At 42.6% G+C, this 21,223-nt stretch overlaps 1 protein-coding gene across 6 annotated transcripts in view; it reads left to right on the top strand.

The window, feature by feature from the left end:
* Window positions 1–21,223, top strand: part of LOC117230974 (solute carrier family 12 member 4) — a 97,504-nt gene that overhangs the window by 32,300 nt on the left and 43,981 nt on the right. For 2 of the 6 annotated variants that reach the window (XM_033488970.1, XM_033488968.1), the window contains exons 2-3: window positions 2,240–2,324; window positions 2,413–2,690. The exons of 3 other annotated variants lie outside the window; for them this stretch is intronic. In XM_033488970.1, coding sequence (XP_033344861.1) covers window positions 2,633–2,690 — 58 coding nt within the window. In that variant the 5' untranslated portion in view covers window positions 2,240–2,324; window positions 2,413–2,632. Of the gene's footprint in view, window positions 1–2,173; window positions 2,325–2,412; window positions 2,691–21,223 lie in introns of all 6 variants that reach the window. One more of the 6 variants, XM_033488969.1, reaches the window with a different exon arrangement.

Here is a 21,223-nt window from a genome sequence, read left to right as displayed (position 1 = left end):
TAGGCAGATGCGATGCGATTACTTGTTGCTCGTTACGGCGCCCTTTGTTCCCTTGTAATATTCTAAAAACATTTTGCTCGTTTGAGGTTCGCTGGTTTAATTGCTCCACTTTGTTCGCGGTTCTCGTTAATAAAGCAGGCACGAATACAACGCACGAGATCCTCGCGAACAACGCATATCGTTGTCGTTAAAATTAATCGAATCTGGCTTTTCCAGGCCGAATAGGCGCAGGCACGATTCCAGATAGTATGGCCGATATTTTCATCGAATTGCGTTCAACAAGTGTTCGTTAAATTTCACTATTATTGTATTAGAGTGTACTTTCTTTTTTACAATAACAAATAAATCGTTACTATGTGTTGGTCGCGAAGAAGTTATAATTCGTATGAAAAGAAAAATACCGAGTTCCCTTCTTCTCTGGCAGATTTAGTCCATTGAGGGAAACGGCGAGCAGCACGCGACAGGCTGTCTACGTTGTTTGGGAAAGTATCTGCGCTCGATATAGGTATTGTATGTGTAAAGCCTCACAGGCGAAATATCGTTTTGCCCGATAAAATCGTGTAACGTGTATGAAATTGATACTGCAGATGGTTGCAGCAGAAACAATATCGCTCCGTTCGTTTATATTGTTAAAAGTTATTGTATCACAGTTCTAAGTTCCTTAAGCTCTTCTTCGATATGGCGTGGATCGTAGATAGTTTTTTCGTCAACTTTTCTTCCTCGATAGTTTGTAATATTTCTCGAGCCCCCGATTGGAAGGCGAAATTGCAACGATACACAGAATGAAATTTATCCGAGCTCGAGCAGTGAAAAAGGAAAAGCAATCCAGCGAGTTCGTTCGTTTCGGAGCAAATAGATTACCGTACAGAAGTCGCACGTTATAAACGCTGGCTGTGGTGTGTGCACATTCAAGTTTTACATGTCGATACAATATGACACAAACAGGGTGGGATCAACGTAACGCGTGATCGATCAGTGACGCGTTGATGAAATAACCAGCTAAAGTTGACCCTTTCCGCCGTATCGTATCAATGTCACCCGTTCTACAGATTGATTTTTCCGCCAAAATATTATCGAATAATTTCGATAATATTTGTCTCTTTTCACGTAACAGCGAACATAAAAATATTTAAATTTCTCTTCCTCCGTACGTTGTATTCGATGCGTTGCAATTTTATTTTCCGCCCTACTTTTCTGCTTTGCTTCAACTATATCCACAGGGACCAAAATTATATCGCGTAATCGATCACACCCGGGTGTCATCGAATCAACCGAATGACACAGTTTCCTTGTACCTCGTACCGGGGATTAATTTTTCATCGGGAACACGTGTTCCGTGTATCATCCCATTTTCGTTATTAATTCTCCGCTTGTACCGATGCTAACTCAAACTCGGTTCCGTTTATCCAAAAAAATTCCCGGATTCGTTGAAATAAAATCGAACGAATCTACGTTTCGGTCGAACTTCCGAAAGTCTGTTTCAATTCCGTCCATGCGAACTGGACGTCAGTTTACCCTAAGTGGAAAGTTTTCATCGAAACCTGGTGCGCATAAATTAAAAGTTGGTCGAAACGGTGGTAATATGAGAATCGAAAATATCCATGATACCGGAAGCGGCCGGTTGACCCGATTGACCCGGCTGCTTCGTTATACCGTGGCCACTGTTCAATTTTTCCTCAAAGTCGGTCTAAATGAAGATCGATGAGCGTCCCCAAGCGTTCTCGAAAACGGCCGGAAATCCATTCAACTTGCTTGGGAACGCCCCTTCCGTGTTTCACCCTTGGAACAGGTCGATCGAACAATTCCCAGGGAATATAAAAGCAGAAGTTTTCATTGTTTGAACCCCTGCTCTTCTATGCTACCCTCTGTTCGATCGTTTCGCTGGATTTCTTTCGCGAATACGATTATCAACGATCGACGATTAGAAGAAAGAATCGTAGTTGGTGTGTGCCACGCTGATTCGTGTTGTTCGCGTTGCACTCGTGTGTGCATCGGAAAGATTCGTACGAGGATCCTGCTCCTCTGCGAAACCCATGACGTTTTTGTTGGAGTCGTTGTTGCGCCACCGTATCCCGAAGAAGCAAAGCTCGATCGAACGACCATCGTGAAACACACGAACAACAAACAAAGTTTTCTTTGCATTTACGCTTCGTGCCCTCGATTTTATCCGAAGAGAGTTTCGAACAGAATACATAGAACCGCGTAGGAAACACACGATGGGCCAGCGAAACTTTTTCAGATAATACCGTCGAGCCTCCATCAACGATCGCGTGATCAGTCAACAAAGAAAAGCCATTGATCTCTACGGACAAAGTGACAAACAGGTAATTTATCTAATCATGTATCGAGCCTGTTATCGTCGCGATGACCAAACAATTTCGTAATTAATTCTCGGTTCGACGTTTGTATCAGTCGATCGTGGAGAAGCCATCGTGAAAGAAGCAGCGGAGAGGATCGGCGAGTTGTCGCGTGGACACGGTGTTACAGCATCGAGCGCGGGAATAGCAACTGTCGTGACGATAAATCGGCACAAGTGCGGGGTTGGATGTTATCGAGGTTGGTGTCGCGCGGGTGAAAAGCGAAGAACCGGTGAACGGAAGAGGACTCGATAAGCGAATCGGAGTAGGGGACTATGAGCAACTCCGGAGCTATTCCTCTGATCTTGGTGAAGAAGGAGCAGCTCGTCGAAGGCAAGTACCGCGTTTAGTCTTTTTCTCATTGTCGCCGGCTCGATTGTGCGATCGGGGCTACGAACAGACGTCCCATTGTCCGCTAGCGGATGTTCCGCTCTTCCAACAGAGGAAATGATATTAGGCCGATCGTTATCGACCGATCGATCGGCCTAGATCCGCGTCACCGAAGTTTCTGCCTGTCTTTTGTTACGATCTTTCGTTTCATTTTTGGTTTGGGTGTATAATAAAATAACAGCGCAGAGAAATTTAGATGTTTTATTTCGATGGATTTTTGTTGGATTATCAAATTGTTGGAATTTTTAATTTAAAGATCGTTCCGAGCACTCTTGCTCTTTTTCGATAGTTAGGATGACCGTGCGAACGCAGACGGTATGGTTATTTTAACCGATAACAGAAACGATACACGAATTTTAGAAGTTCTCTCTCCGCGTGGCTGCCAATTCGTGACGTTTATTTCGCGAAAGTTCGCGTTTGCTCGGAATATCGTGGTTTTCTATCTAAAGCGTTGCTTTGAAAACGAGAAGTTGCAACGTGTAGCTGGCATGAGAATCAGCGTTTTCCGCGGAATTTTCTGTCGTGAGCGCGTCGACGCGAGCCACTCGTGCCAACGCGGCGCCAAAAAACTCTCGCCTATTCACGAGTAACGAAGAAAATCATACTGCTCCATTTTTATATCGAGAGTCTCGTCCATTCTACATTTTTCTACCGCCTTTTCAAAATTCGTCTTCGTTTTCCATCGAACATTTGTAGCTCAGACTATTTGTGTCTCACGCTACAGACGTGTACGAACAGAGGCGCTGTTTCTTCGTTTTTAGCTTACAATCGCGACGTGAATTTTATATTTCGTCTACCCTGGTCGAAAGAAATTTTCAGTCTGACCACGATTTTCTTACTCTACGTAAGAATTCCTGGTCCGATAATTAATCGCTTATTCTACTGGCACGCGCAACATCTCTCGCCGATACGTCCCGCGGCGAAGTTAACGTCGTTCTGTTACTCGTAAATTTCCATCGTGAAAGCAGCTCCTTTACGATTTCTCGCGTTGGACGTTCCTCTGGCAAAGCTGCCAGTTCGCCTGTATGAAAACGCTACAAGCCAACCGACCAATCCCCTACCGATAAGCTTAACGGATTGGCTTTCGACGATTTATCCTCTGTTACGGTTGTGTGGGTGTTTTCGTATAAAAATTCGTATACAGTGAAATTGCTCGAAACATCCCTTGGCTCCGTCGAATAGAAACGTTTACGAACCTATTTTCCCCTTTTGTTTCTGTCAACTTGTACACTCGAGCGTTCGCGTTCGTCATCGGATAAAAACAACGTAAATTTAACGAGGATTTCCACTGGGCGCTAATGAAATTCGGGATTATCCTCTTCTCGATAATCTCGCGCATTGTTTCTGCCATTGTACGGCCAGGAACAATGGCGAGCTGCTTTTACAGAAATCCTCTTTGGATTACTTGCGCCCAACGTGTCCATGATAATAACGGTAGCTCGTGAAACTCGTCTTGAAGCGAAAACGCGTCGCGTTTTCCTAGAAACTTCCAACAGAGAGAGAATAGACGTGGTAAAACGATGTTTTTGCCTCGACCAGTGACAGAAAGTCGGTGTAAGAAGGTTTGACACGAGATAATCGATACGCCAAATCGTCGTATATCCTGACGTTCGATTCGCGGATTCCAGGTTTGCCCAGGATTTAGGCTACGAGATTTAAAATTACGCGATCCGTGGAAAACTTGGGAAAATGATAAAGCTCGCGAATGTTTAAGCAGTTTGGTAAATATGGTAGGTTCTGGGTTAGTTAACGAGGTTTCTTCCTGACATTTATGACTCTTGGAGTTCTCGGAAATGGTAGCTTAAAGTTTGAGGAAGTGGGTTATATCTTTTCCGAAAGATATGCTTCTATCTGGTATGCTATCGGTTTTAAGAAATAAAGGTAGCAACGACGACTCTTTTAAGCTTTAGGACTTTCACTCACAGATTCCAATATCCGAACATCGAGAAGAAGAAGAGAATTAGATCAAAAGAAATGAAATATTTGAAATTACACGTCACTAGAAAGCAATCGAGATTAAACGTATTGTACGCGGAGCGCTCGAATTTCGTTTTCCTTTAAACGATATCGTTTCGTTGGAAGCGGTTTCTCGAGTGTCCTGGTGATTTACACGCCAGCTGATATCTAGAGAGCGTAGAAAACGGCGTATTTTAAACCATCCAGTAGAAGAGAGATACGTTTTCCCGGCCGTAAGTAACCCGAGCTAAGTTAAATCGGTCGATCGTTAATCTTTAAAGCTTCGCCAACCACATTAATGACCGATAGACGAACACCTTTTACGAGCTATAGCGAAGTTTCATTCGAAGGACGAATCGATGAGATACGGAACTTGGCGGAAGTAATGGAGTGATCGTGCTGCTTTTCGTCACGACGGAGGAAATGGCCAGGAAAATTTGAATTACGCGCCCATGGGCTCTTGCAAAATCGCTGATCTTCGGTAGAGTGTCCGAGGCAAGGACAATAGCAGATAAAAGTAGAAACCATGGAACAAGAAACTAAAGTTATCTAGGAAGAGAGGTAAAAATAAAAAAGGAAACTTGAGAGAAGAAAATAGAGAAGATTTTTCTAAATTACTCCCGGTGTACATGGACTGGCAGGTAAAGTCGATAGCTTATTTGCTACAGTGTTAATTCCTTTATCGTAGTCCTTCCATCGACACGAACTTCTTATTAATTCCCCTCTTTTCTCGAGGAAATTATCCTCATTAAAAATTTCACTTCACGTTCGACCGCGCAACTGTCTCTTAAATCTGAAACTTCCTTAACGTCGACGCTCTCCGATCTCATTCCCCTGTTTCGAAATATTCCAATATTGGAACATCTTCATCAAACAGCCGATAGTCGAAGGGCAAATTGCTCGCCAAAACACCACTTTATTCTAGCGTTTCAGTTTAAACGATGATCAGGGACAAAGACATCGTGATTTCTTTGAGCCGTGGATGTCGAGGGTGGCATTAATGCTTAAACGAGCCGCGATTGTCGTCGGATTTCGTTTCGACGATGCTCGGTGCCACGTGTTGCGCGTTTCTCGAACGAAACCGGTCGTACCTTATTGGTAATCCCAAACCCCCTCGTTTCCCGATGTCGCATACGCCGCTGTTCCGTGTTGTTCGACTTCTCGTTTCGAATGCACGCCGAAACAATAGATGTTACGGTTGCGGGACAGTTAATCTCTGACACTCGCCGCGTAACGTGCCGCAGCTGGCAATACACCCGTCAGTTCCTGATTTCCCGCACAACGATTTCCTTCTATTTTTGTCTCGATTCCACCTTCCAGTCGTTCCCTTTGCGTTTACTTCGAAAGTTTATGGTACAATAGAGAATATGTTAAAATCAAAGCCAATGGGAGTATACAGGTTTTGAAGATAATTCTAATATAATAAAAGTATTACTCTGTCTGTGAAAGGAAAAATATGAAATACGTACCACTCGATGGCGAAAACATTCGAGTCCGGCACTGCAGTCTTCGATCTTCGGTTCGTTTGCGGCCTGCTTTTTCCCACTGACTACGCAGTAGATCGAGTGGAGATTCGCGAGATGTGAACATCAAATTTCACGCTGGAACGTTAAACCTCTGTAAAGACAGAGACCGTAAAGATCGACGCTGCAGGATTTCTGGTCGCTGGATTCTTAATTCGACTCGTTTAAACGACAAAATGTAGGAATGTCCTGTAAACGACCGACGAGGGAACAACGACAATATGACACGAGGGAACTACGATCCGTTGTCCCTCTTTCGTTCCGTGTTTCTCATATTTTCAACCCCTGCCTGCATCCCTGCGGACAATTTTTCTGTTATGTTCGTAACCCACTTTTTCCGCAACCGGAACAAAGCCACGCGTAAAGTGACGTCGATGGTGTATGCCAAGGGAAGCTTTTAATATCAAACGCAAGCTCCGACTTTGTAGCTTGTTGCGTCGAATGCTTCGACTGGTACTATTCTTAAATGTTATTAGGTCCTCTGGAAGATTTAAAAATTGAAACATTCTCGTCCGATATTTAAAAATTGAAACATTCTCGTCCGATATTAAATTCGACGTCCATTCTACGCTGTATCTATAAAAATATATTAACGATACAGTTAACGATACAGCCTTATTTTTTTTCCAGTATGTAGAATTGATTTTAATAGCTTAAATGTACGAATAGAATATCGTTCGCGAACAAATAAAAATACGCAAGCTCTTGCTCGCGCGGATATTCGTCATTTCGCTGTTTTGCACCCCCGTGACTGGTCTGTGGCTTACGACAACCTACTTTTTAGACTGAGCCAACGAGGCACGTTGGTGAAGTGACGTTTGTGAAACCGCGATATAATGAGGCCGAGATTTCAAGTGTCACCGGCAGCCTTTTCGAAGCGGTTCGCTGAAATATACCCGATTCTGAGTGGGTCGTTCGTTAACGACTGAAACTTTCCCCTTTCTCCGCCTTCATTTCTACCTTCATTCTGTTTGCCTTTTCTTCTTGTCCCTTTCTCTCTCTCCCTCTCCCTCTCTTCCTCTTATTCTCATTTTTCCTTATTTCACTCGCAAGAATCTCAAGATTCTATTGAGAATGTGCTTTCAAATTTGAATTCATTGATCGTCGATATTCCATTTTAAACAAAGTAGTAGGATAATATATTTTAATTGCCTAATTATGAGAACGAAGGATGATATTATTTACCGGAATCAATTTACATGGAATATGATATCGAGCATGGACGAACAATCGGGAATAATTTGGTACAATCGATTCGTCGCGACCATTCAATTCGAAACTCGATTTACTTAATCGCCTTTGCTGGACGTAAATTCCCGCGCAGGTATTTGCCTTTGAATTTTCAGTCCTCCATTAGCCTAACAAGTCCACGAAACGTTGCGCATTCCGCTGCGCCGTCGACGCAGCTTCACCTCGTGCAAACACGAATCTACGTCCCGTTGAGTCGTTGGTTGCATTTCGCCAAACGTAAACGTCGACGACTGGCAATTGCATGGAAAGTTGTTTACACGGGGATTCGCGAATGGGAATAATTAAAATAGGAAGATGTAAATTTTCTTCGTTTCTTCGTTTCTTCGTAATGCAATTTTTTATTAATTAATTAATTCGTTGTTTTATATTATCTTAGATTTTATTTGCGTTGAAGTAATTACTTCAAGAAAAACTCTATATTTTTATTTATGTAATTATATCCGTGTCCTGGAGACCGCTATTACGCAGAAAATCAAATTTAGTGAAACAAAGATATTCTAAATAAGGAGAGGTCCATATCATTGTGCCCTTGAATATAAATTATAATTTGGGTTACAAGGTCTAGGAACAAAGAAACTAATAAATAGATTTCTATTTATGTTCCTTGTAGCTTTTAGCTACAGCCATAAGGTTAACTTTTTTAGTAATTTCCTTTTGTTGTAAATATATGAACGTGCTCTCTATCGATTCTATTGTATTGTAACGCTAAGAGAGTAAGGATCTGGATCGGCATAAACTTACGCTTATATACCTTTATTTATTTAAATATATTTTTCTATTACAAATTCATCCACTCGTTTTTCCATCAGTCAATCTCAACAATATGAAAAATTCTGATAAACGTGAAAGGTTGGAAAGTACTTCGTCAAATTTAGATTTTAAAGAGCACAGGAATCGAGAATAGACTACGATTTGCTTACGATCGATTACCATTTGAGGTAATAACGAAGGCAATATTTTGAAATTTAAGTCACAATGCGAACGTCGTTTTTAAAAAGCTGACCAGTCAAGTTTTTAGGGATAAAACGTGTTCCACGGCGATCAACGTAGCGCGCTAGATTAATGAACAGTCATAAACGATCGACATCGCACGTGTATTTCGTCGATGTCGCGATAAGTGGCTGGCAAATTAATTAAATTCGACTGCAATCGATAGTTGCAGCTGACGTAGCGAGCGAATGATTCCCGTGTCGCGATTATATCGGCCCTCGAAGCAGCTTGAAACTCATCGATATTCGATTCGGCCCGTCAGAATATTTACGTTCTGCACGTTTGTCAAATTCTATTACAATATATAACGCGATTTATATATCTCGCAGTTTATTAATAGCTTAATTACGATCGAAGAAAGCATTGTACAACGCCACTAATGGGCGTTACAAATACCTTCTATTGAAATTATCTCCGTTTCAGTTGGTAACATTTTTCCAAAGAAGTTTACATAATACCCTAATTCGATTTTCACTGTAACGCGAGCGAATGAACCAATCGGTCTTTTAAACCAATTAGTCCATTTTCAACGTTCTGGCGTTCCATTCGCTAAAACCACAGAACGTCGCGCGGGTTAAATCGCTATCAAAACGCTGGAAACATTAATAATGTCAACAAAGAGCCAATTTCTGACTCCGCGCAATTATTACAAGCCGTACAACTCGTCCCCTGTATTTTCCATCTTTAATCGGGCGAAGATCCTTTGTCGTCCGCGTTAATGTCCCCTTGAAACCCCGTGTGCCATTTTATATAACAACCTGAACAGTTGGCAAATTGATTAGATTCAGCTTGCGACCTGTAATTACCTGCGAGACGCGTTCACGGAAACGTGGCACAGGTAGCCCAGAGTTGGAAAGATCAAACGGAGAATTGAATTTGATCGGCGGTCGCTTTGATACCGGTCTCGTAGAAATCCAGCACGGGAGAGTATGGCGGGAAACGAGGCAATAAACATTGACGAGCGAGGCTCGAATTAATTAATCACAGTTACGGTGGCCAGCTGCGATCGACGGTGAACCGCGAATGCGATCCTACCAATTATATAACGTGGAGCAGTCGAAACCTAACGCCGTGCGCGTGGACATTTGCGATCCAATAAACGGCCACTATGATGTATTAGGCTATTACGAGGCAATGAAAACGAATCGAGTTTCGTTCGACGATGAACGAAACTAGAGATTTCTTGGAGATTCTTGGAGATTCGTTCGAGGTAGGATATGAAGAAATAGTTATTGACACTGAAATGGCGATCTGACTGAAGAAATTCTCCTTTTCCAATAATTCCTCGGAACGTGTCGCCAAAGGAGGACGATAGTACTAAATTGTTCCGCAAAGACTTTCTCCGCGAGAAGGGAAAAGGAAGAATTATCTAGCAGCTTTGAAAGTTTCAAAGGAACTAGCGATTTCTATGGCGATCTGTCTTTAAACGAGCTCCTTGACATCCGTTGGCAGCAGCCTGTCGAGGAGATCAGGAATGCTGCAAGTATTTGGCAAATGGTCGGAATTTCACGGCAGAGTTGTCGCGATTCCGCCGAGCGGGAACACTTTCGCAGCCGTTTTACGCTGTCATCGAAACGGCCTGTTGTCATCGGGATAAAACGACGAAATTAAATTCCGTGAAAGCGAGCGGGGACGATCTCGTCCCGAGGAAACGGTTCGTCGACGAAACTTTCTATCGTCGCATATAACGAGATGACCGTGACCGTTCGTGGACAATTGGTTCGGAGACATTTGCAAATGAAATTGGACTATCTTGGAGCGACTGAAATATTCAACTTTTCAAACAAGTACTGGGAAAGTTGAGCTCCAAATGTAGAGGTATATTAATCATAAGAGACAGTTTCTCGTACTGTTTGTTTCACGAGCTAATCGTCGCGTGACCGATCTATTACTTCTCTCGCATTAACCTTTAAACAGCCAACGATAAGGAACGTCATCGATCAAGTTGCGCTGTCATTGCTCTAACAGACTCGTCTGCCGGTCTTTAGCTGATCTAAAATTTATTAAACTGTCTCGAGGAATTATTCATTCGCTCGTTCGTGGAATCGTCTGGTCGCATTTTTCGCTCGTTTACAAGTTCGTGGTTATCGCGTTTCTGCATTAAGTAAATATACAAAGGCAGAGAAAAGCTAATTAATCTTCGACAGTCGCACGAAGAACTTCATACAGTGACTTACAAGTAAACTAGGAAGATCTAGAGGTTTTAGAGATCTCGCAAATTGAAACAGTTTCTCGAGTAACAATTAACGTTCGCTTTGTATTATTCGCTTGGATTATTTCATCGAGGTGTTCGGCGCATCCACGAATATTTCCGGAGAAATTGGTCAACGAAACAAAATATTGGGTCGGCAACTAAGTGATCGCGGATTTTGTCAATACCATCTAATGAAAAAATCCGCGATCACTTAGTTGCCAATCCAATATATCGCGACCCGAATTTATTTATTCGACACCTTGGCTCCCACTGTATTTGACTCTGATACGCTTGTTCTCTATCCGATAATACCTATGTACTGAAATTGGTTACATCACGGGACAATACACGCAAAAGTTTAATACTGTTCAGATTACGACTGATACGTGGATGACGTAGGTTGTATCGATCAAATTTTACGCGAATATCAGTGTGTACGTGGTTCGTACGTAAACCGGTATGAAACGATGTAAAGAATATCTCGTACGATTCATCGACATTAAAGTATCTATTTCTTTTACGAATCGTTGCATCGAGATTGCTTTCACGAAGAGAGAAAAATATTGTTCTGATCGAGAGAAGAACGAGTCTCGTAAAACAGGCTCTATCGCGTCGCTGTTCCTTCCGCGATGAAATAAATGAGACAGAACAACGACTATTTACCGCAGAGAAAATAAAGAACACGAAGAAAGAAGAAATAACACATAGTCACGAAATATGTGACGTGTAACGTGAAGCGATGCAACGAAAGGATGCGCAAATAAATTGGGTCCATGAAAATCGGTTCGCGTGACATCTCGTCTTCTACTTGTACGAAAAGCTTTCGTTCCCCTTGACATCCTACTGGTATTCTCTACTTGATATTCGTTTTCTTGCAACGACGCGTTATTTTTCCAAAGTACGTCTCGTAAAAGTGGACGACCGACGGGATGGAAGTGGACGATTTATGCGAATCTCAAGGAAAAAGCTTTGCATCGTGGTAACAGGTACACGGCTCGTTTTGTCACTGACCTTACGGAACTCACGCGATAAGCCGCAAAATGGAATGTCGTGCCGCCATGCCACGGCCGCTATCAGACCGCGGCATCGTTACACCGTTGTTTGTGTTCTATTGATTTTCCTGACCTTGTGCCAGCACGAGGCCACGAATTAGCTCGATATACCCTTTAAAACGGCCTCTTCGATCTCTCGATCTGTCCGGAAACGGTTGCGAACGAACATCCTTGCAGGATATCGACGATTCGTAAATAGACTGTACGATTTTATCATCTCGTACTTCGTGTTTCCTTCTTTGCAATCTATCGATTTATCTGCTCCTTCCATGCCAATGTAATCATTCCTTTTCGATAGTTGTACCGTTTTTTTACTTTTACCCCGAGGAAATTGGCTGTGGAAGTATGGAAACGATCGCGAGATCGTCGTTCATTTATCATTTAGTTTCAAGAACTATACGCAATAAACCGCGTACCATTCGTACGAATTTATGAATCGACTCTTTGAACATGAAAAACAATTTTTCCCTGCCGTAAATGGTATTCCCACGTCGCGTTCTTCCCTTGGGAAACTTTCTCGATAAATCATTCGTATCCGATGAAAAAGTATAAACGGTAAACGCTTCGTCACCTTAGTAATATCGCTTCAGTGATTAATAGCGTCACGATGAAACGTTATCGGAATAATTATATTAACGAATAGTTATCAATTCAATAATTATATTAACGACTAGAAATCAATTCAGGGCCGTACGATTGGAGAACAGTTTGCAGACGTTTCACCGCGTATAAGTTGCTTCGAGGTAAAAGTAGTTCAAGGTTCTAAGTTTTCCATGAGAATTCGGCGAAGATCTGTTCCATTATCACGGCAATATCCGGGGCAGCATTCACCAGGTTGCAAGGGATTGGTTATTTCGGTCTCGTCGGGCCAACAAATTGACAAATTGAACCAATCAGGTTCCAATATACGGCAATCGTGAAATATTCCAGTATTTTTCGCTCGTCGGATATTTTCCAGATACCTCGATTCTCCTTGTATTCTGCAGGTATATTCCAACGATAGCGTAATGCCTGCGTAGAATGACAACGTTACGCGAGATAACGTGGTTCATTGAATTGTATAGTTAATTGTAGAGCATAGATTCGCGTTGGAATTTTAGTAAATCCTGTTTACACGCGTTTGATGACGTTGCATAGTTTATAGGAGCCGAAGTCGCTTCTCTTTAGCACGCGCTCGAGTAATTTATGGCGGCCTCGTTGCGCTTGGCTCATTGTATCCAATGGCTCTAGAACTAATTTTCGGGCTAATTAATTTCCCCCGTACGCAAGTTGTCCGCCACTGGTTTGCTCGATCTCGTGGTTCCAAGTAACGACGAATTATTTCCGCTTGAAACCTGATGTCACGCCATTACAACGTTTCTTTCTAGAAACCAGTGTCCAATACGAAACTATAGAGAATATAGCCGAATCTTTGCAACTTGGTAGAATCTGTAATAATCTACGTGTAATGGTACTCGGAAAATATCTGCCGCCAAGCGAAATTTCAAGTGATTTCGTAAAATGTACGCTTGTTGGTCGAAAATTCGGTCTCGAGATCAGAGTAATTTCGGTGGAGGATGGCGCGTACGAGGAAAATGCTTGCGAATCAAGCGGAAATTTCGATCAACCGCGAGGCGAATAAGGGAAGATACGAGAAGAGGGTGAGAAGAGGAGGAAAAAAAGAGAACAGGCAAAGAAATCTAGAAGGCAATCTCCACCATCTCCTTTCGAATTCAATTTCTTCCTCGTTTTGCTACGTTATAGTCGCGAGTCTTGGCTGGAGTGCACTTTAGCGACACTTTCCACCCCTTGTCTCTCTAACTTTCCGCCAAACAGATTCATGGGCAGAGTTTCCCGGGGTCAGCCGGATTTTTTTTTCAATAATAACCGATTAACGGGGATCGTTGAACCGGAAGTTCGTTCAACGCTTCGGAATATTTTCTCTCGATCCACGACACTGGCAGAACCTTCTCTCGATCGAGAGCGAATTTTCAAGAGTGTCGTAAAAAGCCTTCGATCGAAGGGCATATCGTGCGAAGTGGCTATCGAAGATGCTAACGGTGACAAGAATTTCTAACGAGGAGAAACGCTGTTTATGAAGATAAATTGGAGGATTTATTTATTTATTCCACCTATGGATCTGTCATGTTTACATAAATACGCAAAAAGAGGTTAAACAGATTAAGGAGAGGGATAAAGATAAAAGTTAAAGGAAAGAGGGTAATAAAAAGGTGATAAAGTAAGAACCACGGAAATAGCAAACAACAGAATACTTAGAAAGAAGTTTATTAAAAAGAACGATAAAAGATTCACGTGGGATTTCGCTTTCGTCGAAGCTAGATACGGTCCTTTCCATCGAAATACATTTTCCGATAATTGTTGCTTCAATTTCTCCTCGCGTATCCGATTTATCCGGCCGATCTCGGCAAAAGAACGCGGTGAATTTTTTAAATTGCTCTCTAAAAATTTCCATTGTTGCTCTTCTCCATTGTACTCTTCCGGTGAATCATCTATCCTTCAAAGCACGACGAACCGTTTTTACAACGACGTGTGCGTAATCGTGATACCGGCTCGGTGCGGTAATAGCTCGCTTTTCTGTTAATGAGCTATTTATAAGCGTGCAGCTTTTCTTCGCGCGGACGAGCTCTTCGAGCGTCGACTTTCTCTTTGTTCACCTCCTTTTTCCTCCATCTTTCTCCGCGCATTTGCTTTCCCGTTTCCACGTTTCCCTCGTCCTCGTGCTATTCTCCTCCATTGTCAGGCTATTCTTAACCAATTTTCCATTGCGCGTCTAATTGACAACCGTCGATCGATAGAGCTACGTACAGATCTTGTACCGATGTCGGTCGCACCTGCTCTTGTTACTTTTTATCTCCATTTTTCTTTCTTCTCGGGTTCGCTTTGTGCGCGTAATTTTGTCTATGGTAAACCGTGGTTGGTCTTAGAAAAATTTGGAAAACACTTTGATCGTTACCTCTAAATCTGTCAACCTCTAAATCTCTACTTTTAAACTGCGTTTTCGCGATCGGTGCGCGTTTAGTAATTTGTACCTCGATCTGTTGGATCCTCAGATATTATAATTTCACTATCGCTATAATTCACTATAATTTCACTTTCATGTATCGCGTGATGCTATTGGGCTGGCAACTAAGCGATCTTCTGTCAGCCGGAGTTTCGTAAGTATAATTTACAAGCTGAGATTTGAATCGGAAGCATGTTTGTAAATTAAAAAAATACCGAAATTCCCCAGGCTCGATCGTTTTGTTGGGAAAATTTGCAAAATTCTCCTTTCCTCGATTCTCGATAATCGTAAATTAAAAGTCCGTCTGAAAGAAAACTCAACGTTCTCGTTTCACGTCTCGTTGCTGAAAAAGAATCCTCTTCGCCGAGATCTTTTTATTCTCATTTATATCGTGTCGCCTGTGTCACCGAAAGTTGTCACGTTGAAGGGATAACGAGTTAGCTCGGCCTCAAGAGCGCTACTCGTTAGCCTTACTGTTCTCGCAGGAATCAAAAGGGTGCGGAGAACAAGGGTGGTGCACGACGCGCTCTTAAAGACGCCGCGTTTCGCGATTGTCTCTGTACTCTCCGCTCTCGTGCCTCGGAAGAATGCTCTGATTAGCTGAACGAAACGACCTTGGGGAATACTTTAGCCGCGGTTGGAACATAGGTGGAAAATGAGTGGATACTCGACGGGAAAATGAGATGGAAAGTCGATGAAATGAAATTGGCAGAATATAGGAAACGAAAGGTACAGAGAAATTTACATCCTTCTAATCTTAGTTCGTTCAAATCTGATTTGAAAATTTGAAATATAAATTTAAATGATAATATCGCTTCTTGTAACTGGCAGAAGAATTTTTTCCTATTTCATTTCAATATCAATTTTCATCTGCGTTGTTTGCCTCACAAAGCGGACCACGCTGTGATCAAGTGACAGCGTGTAACAGGTATTTCAGATCAGCAGACGCTATCTAATAACTTCAGACATTAATATGTTCCCGAATGAACGCAGGTTTACCGATCTCCACGGGCATCTAACCAAGAACCCTATGTTTCGACGAGTTACGATTTAAATCCGTTTGACTCGCGATAATTTCATGTGCGAACGAGTAGCCACAGCTGGACTTGTGGATTCTTTCGAAATTTTTCGATCGCCTTTGCAGGTAGCGTTCTAATCCTCTGCCATTCTTATTCTACTCGAACGATATAAAACGATCTATCGTACGACAGATTATACGAAATCTCCTTCGGCAGTAAATCTCTCTTTTCTGCGATTCACGTCGATCGCGACGACGTCCGAGTTCTGTGAAAGCTCGGCTAGAAACGGCACTTTTCGTTAGAATTCTAATCGACTCGGTTGTCTTCGATTGCAACAAGTATCGAGCTGTCCAGACCTATTCTATACGCTTCTAGCTATTATTTAGTTAAGTACCTACCATGTATGGGTCTATCTTGTGGTCAACCAGCGGTCGTTACTAACGGTCACTTCCTCGAGAATCATTTCTGTCGACTGACTGATTGCCGAGCACGCGTGTGGCGTGCTCCTGATAGTTCCAGCTACTTTCGTGTGCACCGTGGATCCCAGTGTCGCGAAGTGATTTATCGCTCGACACACGATACTTCCCTTCGACCATACTTTTCCGTGGTACACTGTAATCGACGAAGCTGGGTGTTTCGCAATTTGGAGAAGCGGTCATAGCCAGATACTTCGTAGTAACGAGGGACGCCAATCCTCCAAGAAAATGGAGGAATTCCGGCGATAAAAAGCAAAGCAGGGCAAGAGCATTAGAAATGAAATTCCATTAATAAGGAAGAAGGAAAGAAAGAAAGAGATGCAAGGGCGTGGAAAAATTCCAACGGCAAACGAGAAAATGGCACTAGAACGGCGGAAAGAAATTTCAGCGATGAGAGCACACAGCTTTGGGACATTCACAGGGGATTTCAATTGTGAAAATAACAACGCAAGGACCTTGAGAAATATTCCACCAATAAAACGAACAACGAATGACGTTATAGCGAAGCAAGGAAAGTGTTACAAGCATAGAAAGAAAATCACGACCGAGGATACAACGAAATATAATATGTATTTTGTAAATGTCGTGGAACGAAAGCGATCTTCAAATATCTGGAATATCGAACGATACCAAAGGGCGTATGCCAGATACGCAAGAATGGCAGCTTTTGGTGAGATGGAGCGGAAGTACAAAGTCTCCGACGCGATATCCGCGAACCGTGTCATCGCAGAATACGCCGTAAACGTAAATTCTCGATACAAAAGAAATTCCGTTGAAAAATTCGACCGAGAACTTTAGCTTCGGAAGTTTTGCTGCGACGCAGGAAGAATAAAGGGAAACAAGTTAATAGACAGACGTAAAGCTGGGGCTTAAACTGTCCCGAGCGTTTCTCGTTTACGTTTGCCAGCCACAGAAGATTAAATTCGTAGCGACGGCAGATGTTTCGCGAATGCCACTTCTCAGAGTGCCACGATATATCGCGGTCGGTCGTTTTTGTTTCCGGGGAGGTGGGTGCGCGACCACAGGAGAATCATCGCCGCGGTTGCTCTCGGCGATTCTGCGACTTTGCAACCCAGTTTCATTCGGTCGCGACCCTGCCACCTCGGCAAATCAATGGAAGTTGAAGCAGCAGCCAATGAATTATGCATTAAGTACACAGCCTGGCAAGTTTCCCTTTTCACGGATCTACGATTCGTTTTCTATCATCGCCAAACGCGCACTTTCCACAACGAAAAGAAGCGTGCAAGGATTTTAAACGCTCTTTCTGTTCCACGAAGGAACATGATATTTCGATATTCCGACACTTTCGATAGCTATGATTCGGTAACGCTCGCTATCATCTATGCAAACGATTCTAAAAACAAACAGTCGTAAATCCTTTGGGAATAGCTCCTGTCGATTCGACGATCATCGCCAAGCCTCAACGTCGAAGCAGAGTTAACGTGAATCGCGGCAATAATGAAATCATCGGTGGATTTACTCCGATCGACGTGGCGCGGATAGGGTGGAAATTTCTCGAAGGGCGTTGATGTCGCGAGTTGCGACGTTTTCGCGGGGAATTGAGGGCCAATGGCGACCCCTTTCCAGCGTCGACCGAGTTTCAACGCCATCAGGAACGAGGAAGGTTAAGAAAAACAATGTAGGATTTACTGTCAAAGTTGAAACGAGCATTGTCTGTCGCAGGGGGCCCTTGATGAGGATTCGCGCTTCTTCAAACCAGCGGTCGACGTGTTTGGGACACGTATTTTCTTCCAAGTTTCCAACTATTGTTTTTACTCGATTGGGAAAGTTTGAGTCGCGTGATGGATTCGAAGGTATTTTAAATGCTTATAGTACTTCCGTAATCGACAATGGTATATTTCCTTTTACTATTTTATCGGTAACCTTAAAATATCCGGTGAAATTTCAGGATTGAATATTTGTTTCTCGTTTAAAACGGTTAAAATTGTCCGAGTGATAAACGCTCGTGCGATCTTCGTCTGCCATCGTAATTTCTCAACGCTGCGTTTAATTTGAAGATCGAAGGGTAAATCAAGCGCCGGTTCATTGTCTCCGATTCAATGAAATCGGCGTCCTCATTGGAATGTGTCGAGTATTTGCGAACATCCCACGGCACGGGTGAGCTTCGTCGAATCGAACGTAGCTGGCAATCGGGCCCACGTGACGCGCGTTTCGACCGGAAGTCCGTTGACGGAAGACGAATGAAGATTCGCGCATGACCAGGCTCGATAAACGAAAATCGATAATCAATTCGCCTTCTTACGAGACAACTTTGACGAAAAGTAAGCTCCCCGCGAGTCGTTCTCTCGATACACGTGGTTACTGGACGATTGAAAAAAACTGGGTCAAACGTTTCTAAGAAATCAACGTTCAACTCTTCTGATTTTAATGACACTTTACTTTCGTAACCACCGTTTGTTTCAGACAGGCCATTCGGATATTTGTAGAAAATATTTTGTTAGGATCGTCAACAATTTTGGCCGACCATCGAAATTTTATCACGCGTGAAACCAGCTGCCATAAATTGCACTTTAACGTGGCAAGAATTTGATGGTTCGCCTGGAGCCGAGTTTGCCTTACTTGTGAACCACCCTGTATATAGATATGCATATCCGAATCGTGAGAAAGCTGTACGTCTGGCCAGGTGAACTATCCGTTCTATATTCGTTTTCGTCCTGCATAGATACGTTTCGTATTAAAAATAGATCCGTATCCATCAAACGTTGACACGCGATAAATACGTGATACCGCGTGTCATCCTAATCGAGAATTGTAAAAATTGGTCGAACGTTCCGGTGGTTCCACGAACGAATGTCAACGAGCGTAATACGAACGTGTATCAACCTCTAAACGATCTCCTTATCTGTCCAGTTTATAGGTATCATTTTTTTTTCTTTTATAAATTACTTTCTAGAAAGGAAAGAGAAAGAGGAAGAACATTTTTTCTTTGAAAATTTCTTACAAGTTTCCGTGCAACTGTTGAAGCAGCTGCGACGTCGACGAACTACGAGGCCCTCGACCTTTCCAGCGATCCTCCCCGGTCTTAACGTCAACGGGAGGACAATGGAAGCGCGCCTTGAGTTCGATTCTCGTTAATAGGCCGGCAGGCGAAGCCGTTCGAGCGTTTAACTCGAATAGAAACGCGGTCGCGGAAGAAATAAAAAAGTTAATCGTCGGTAGACGAGCGGTGTCGATCGAGCGGCAACCAATTATCGATGATCGATTGGTCGTGCAAAATCGAGGAGACGCCATTATTAAGGTGCAAGCCCGATATAAATTACTATACTCCCCTGCCCCTACCCACAGTCCTCTATCGATTAATCCTTCTAATTCTATCGACTTTGTCTCGATCGATCGTTCGAACCTTAATTCCTTCTCCGTCAACTTCTTCCTCTCTATCCGTCGTTTTCCCTCTTTAACGAACCGCATTCTCGTTCGATCATTTTGACAAGATCGATGATTAGTGCAACTGCGAAGACGTTTCTTAGTTGTGACGAGATATGTATGGAAAAAGCGGTAGAAGAATAACGGTGAGCGAGAAACGTCGCTGAGGAGAAGAAAGAATCACGAGGAAATTTGGCGACGATCGGTAACCTGTGTAAGAGTCGATACGTTTAACGTTTATCGATCCGATCGAGATCTTTTTGTGGAAGAACGAAGAAAGTCTTCGAGATCAAAGCGAAATTCCGATACAAAGACAGTGCTCTCCACGTGAGATTTTAAAAATCTAATCGCTATACTCTCGATACAGAGTGACGCGTAGCTAGAACTACTTCGATAACTTTACAAGTAATAACTTTGAAGAGAATTGGCGCGTTATATGGCCCTTTCTGGACCACATGACATTCGTCCGAACCAATTTCTCGACACAGTTATTGTCTGTGATGCTACAGAAGCGGTTCTAGTTACGTGCCCGCATTTCATTGCAATTAAGGAATATATAACATGGATTTTACTATCAAAACTCTGCGATCGAACCACGATTCTGTTTTTGATCGATTTTATTCTATCGGTTAGAACGCTTCGTACGCCTTAGCAGAGTCGTTTGACTATATACAATGCCGATCGAATGGATCACTCGATTGCCGTGTCGAGTCGCCATTCGAGGATACTTAATAGCATGTTTGACGCAAACAGCACGGCCAATCTCTAATTCGAATAATTGTGTCCCTGAATCACAAGCAGCATTGATCTCACAGCGTGTCTCTGGTGAACCGAATATTCGACTGCAGGCCGCGATCTATACACAGGATCGATCGTTGTTAAAACGTGTTGGGTCAGCGTGCACGATGGCCTGTGTGCGCATATTGTGCCTCACTAGGAATCTATTCGCGCACGAATGCCCATACAGTTTCTCTGATTGCTCCTAGTATCCGTTGATTGATCGGACGAGATCTTGAGGAAATCAAGGAAGCTACGGAATGTAGGACGAATGTTATAGTTTGGTCAACATAATATAGAGCCTGACGTAATTGAAAATACGAAAGGCAGGGAGATAGTCGTACACGTATGAAATAGTAGTTGAGGAATATTAGATAACATCTTTCTGTTCAACTTTTTATTTTAACATTAGAACTACATTAGATAATTAACACGAAGCTATTTCTACCAAACTCAAAATATTCAAGCTCAAAATAATTTTGTATCAAGGCTATTTATATACAGTCATTAAAATGACTGATCTTTAAAAAATACGTAATAATAGAATTTTTTATATTTATTGATTTATTACTTTCTTACAGAAGGAATTCCATGTTATGTAGTACATTTTTGGTATTATTAATCCATTTGGGACCGTCATCCCTAAACGAGGCACATTTTTAAAAATTGTAGAACCAGTCATTTCGACCGCTGTGGTATTTTTAATGTTAGCATCTAGCGATCTAGTGATCGATCCGGAATTTTCCTGATAACTGATATCATCATATCGAATGCTACGCAGTAAAAATTTTAAAACCATGTGGGAAGTTATACAAAACGAGGAAATTGGTTAATTGGGCTTCGATAAACACAT

The sequence above is a fragment of the Bombus vosnesenskii genome, unplaced genomic scaffold (assembly GCF_011952255.1).
Source record: "Bombus vosnesenskii isolate JDL3184/JDL3185 unplaced genomic scaffold, Bvos_JDL3184-5_v1.1 scf7180000013270, whole genome shotgun sequence".
NCBI lineage: Eukaryota > Metazoa > Arthropoda > Insecta > Hymenoptera > Apidae > Bombus > Bombus vosnesenskii.
This window is presented reverse-complemented; position numbering and strand designations above follow the sequence as displayed.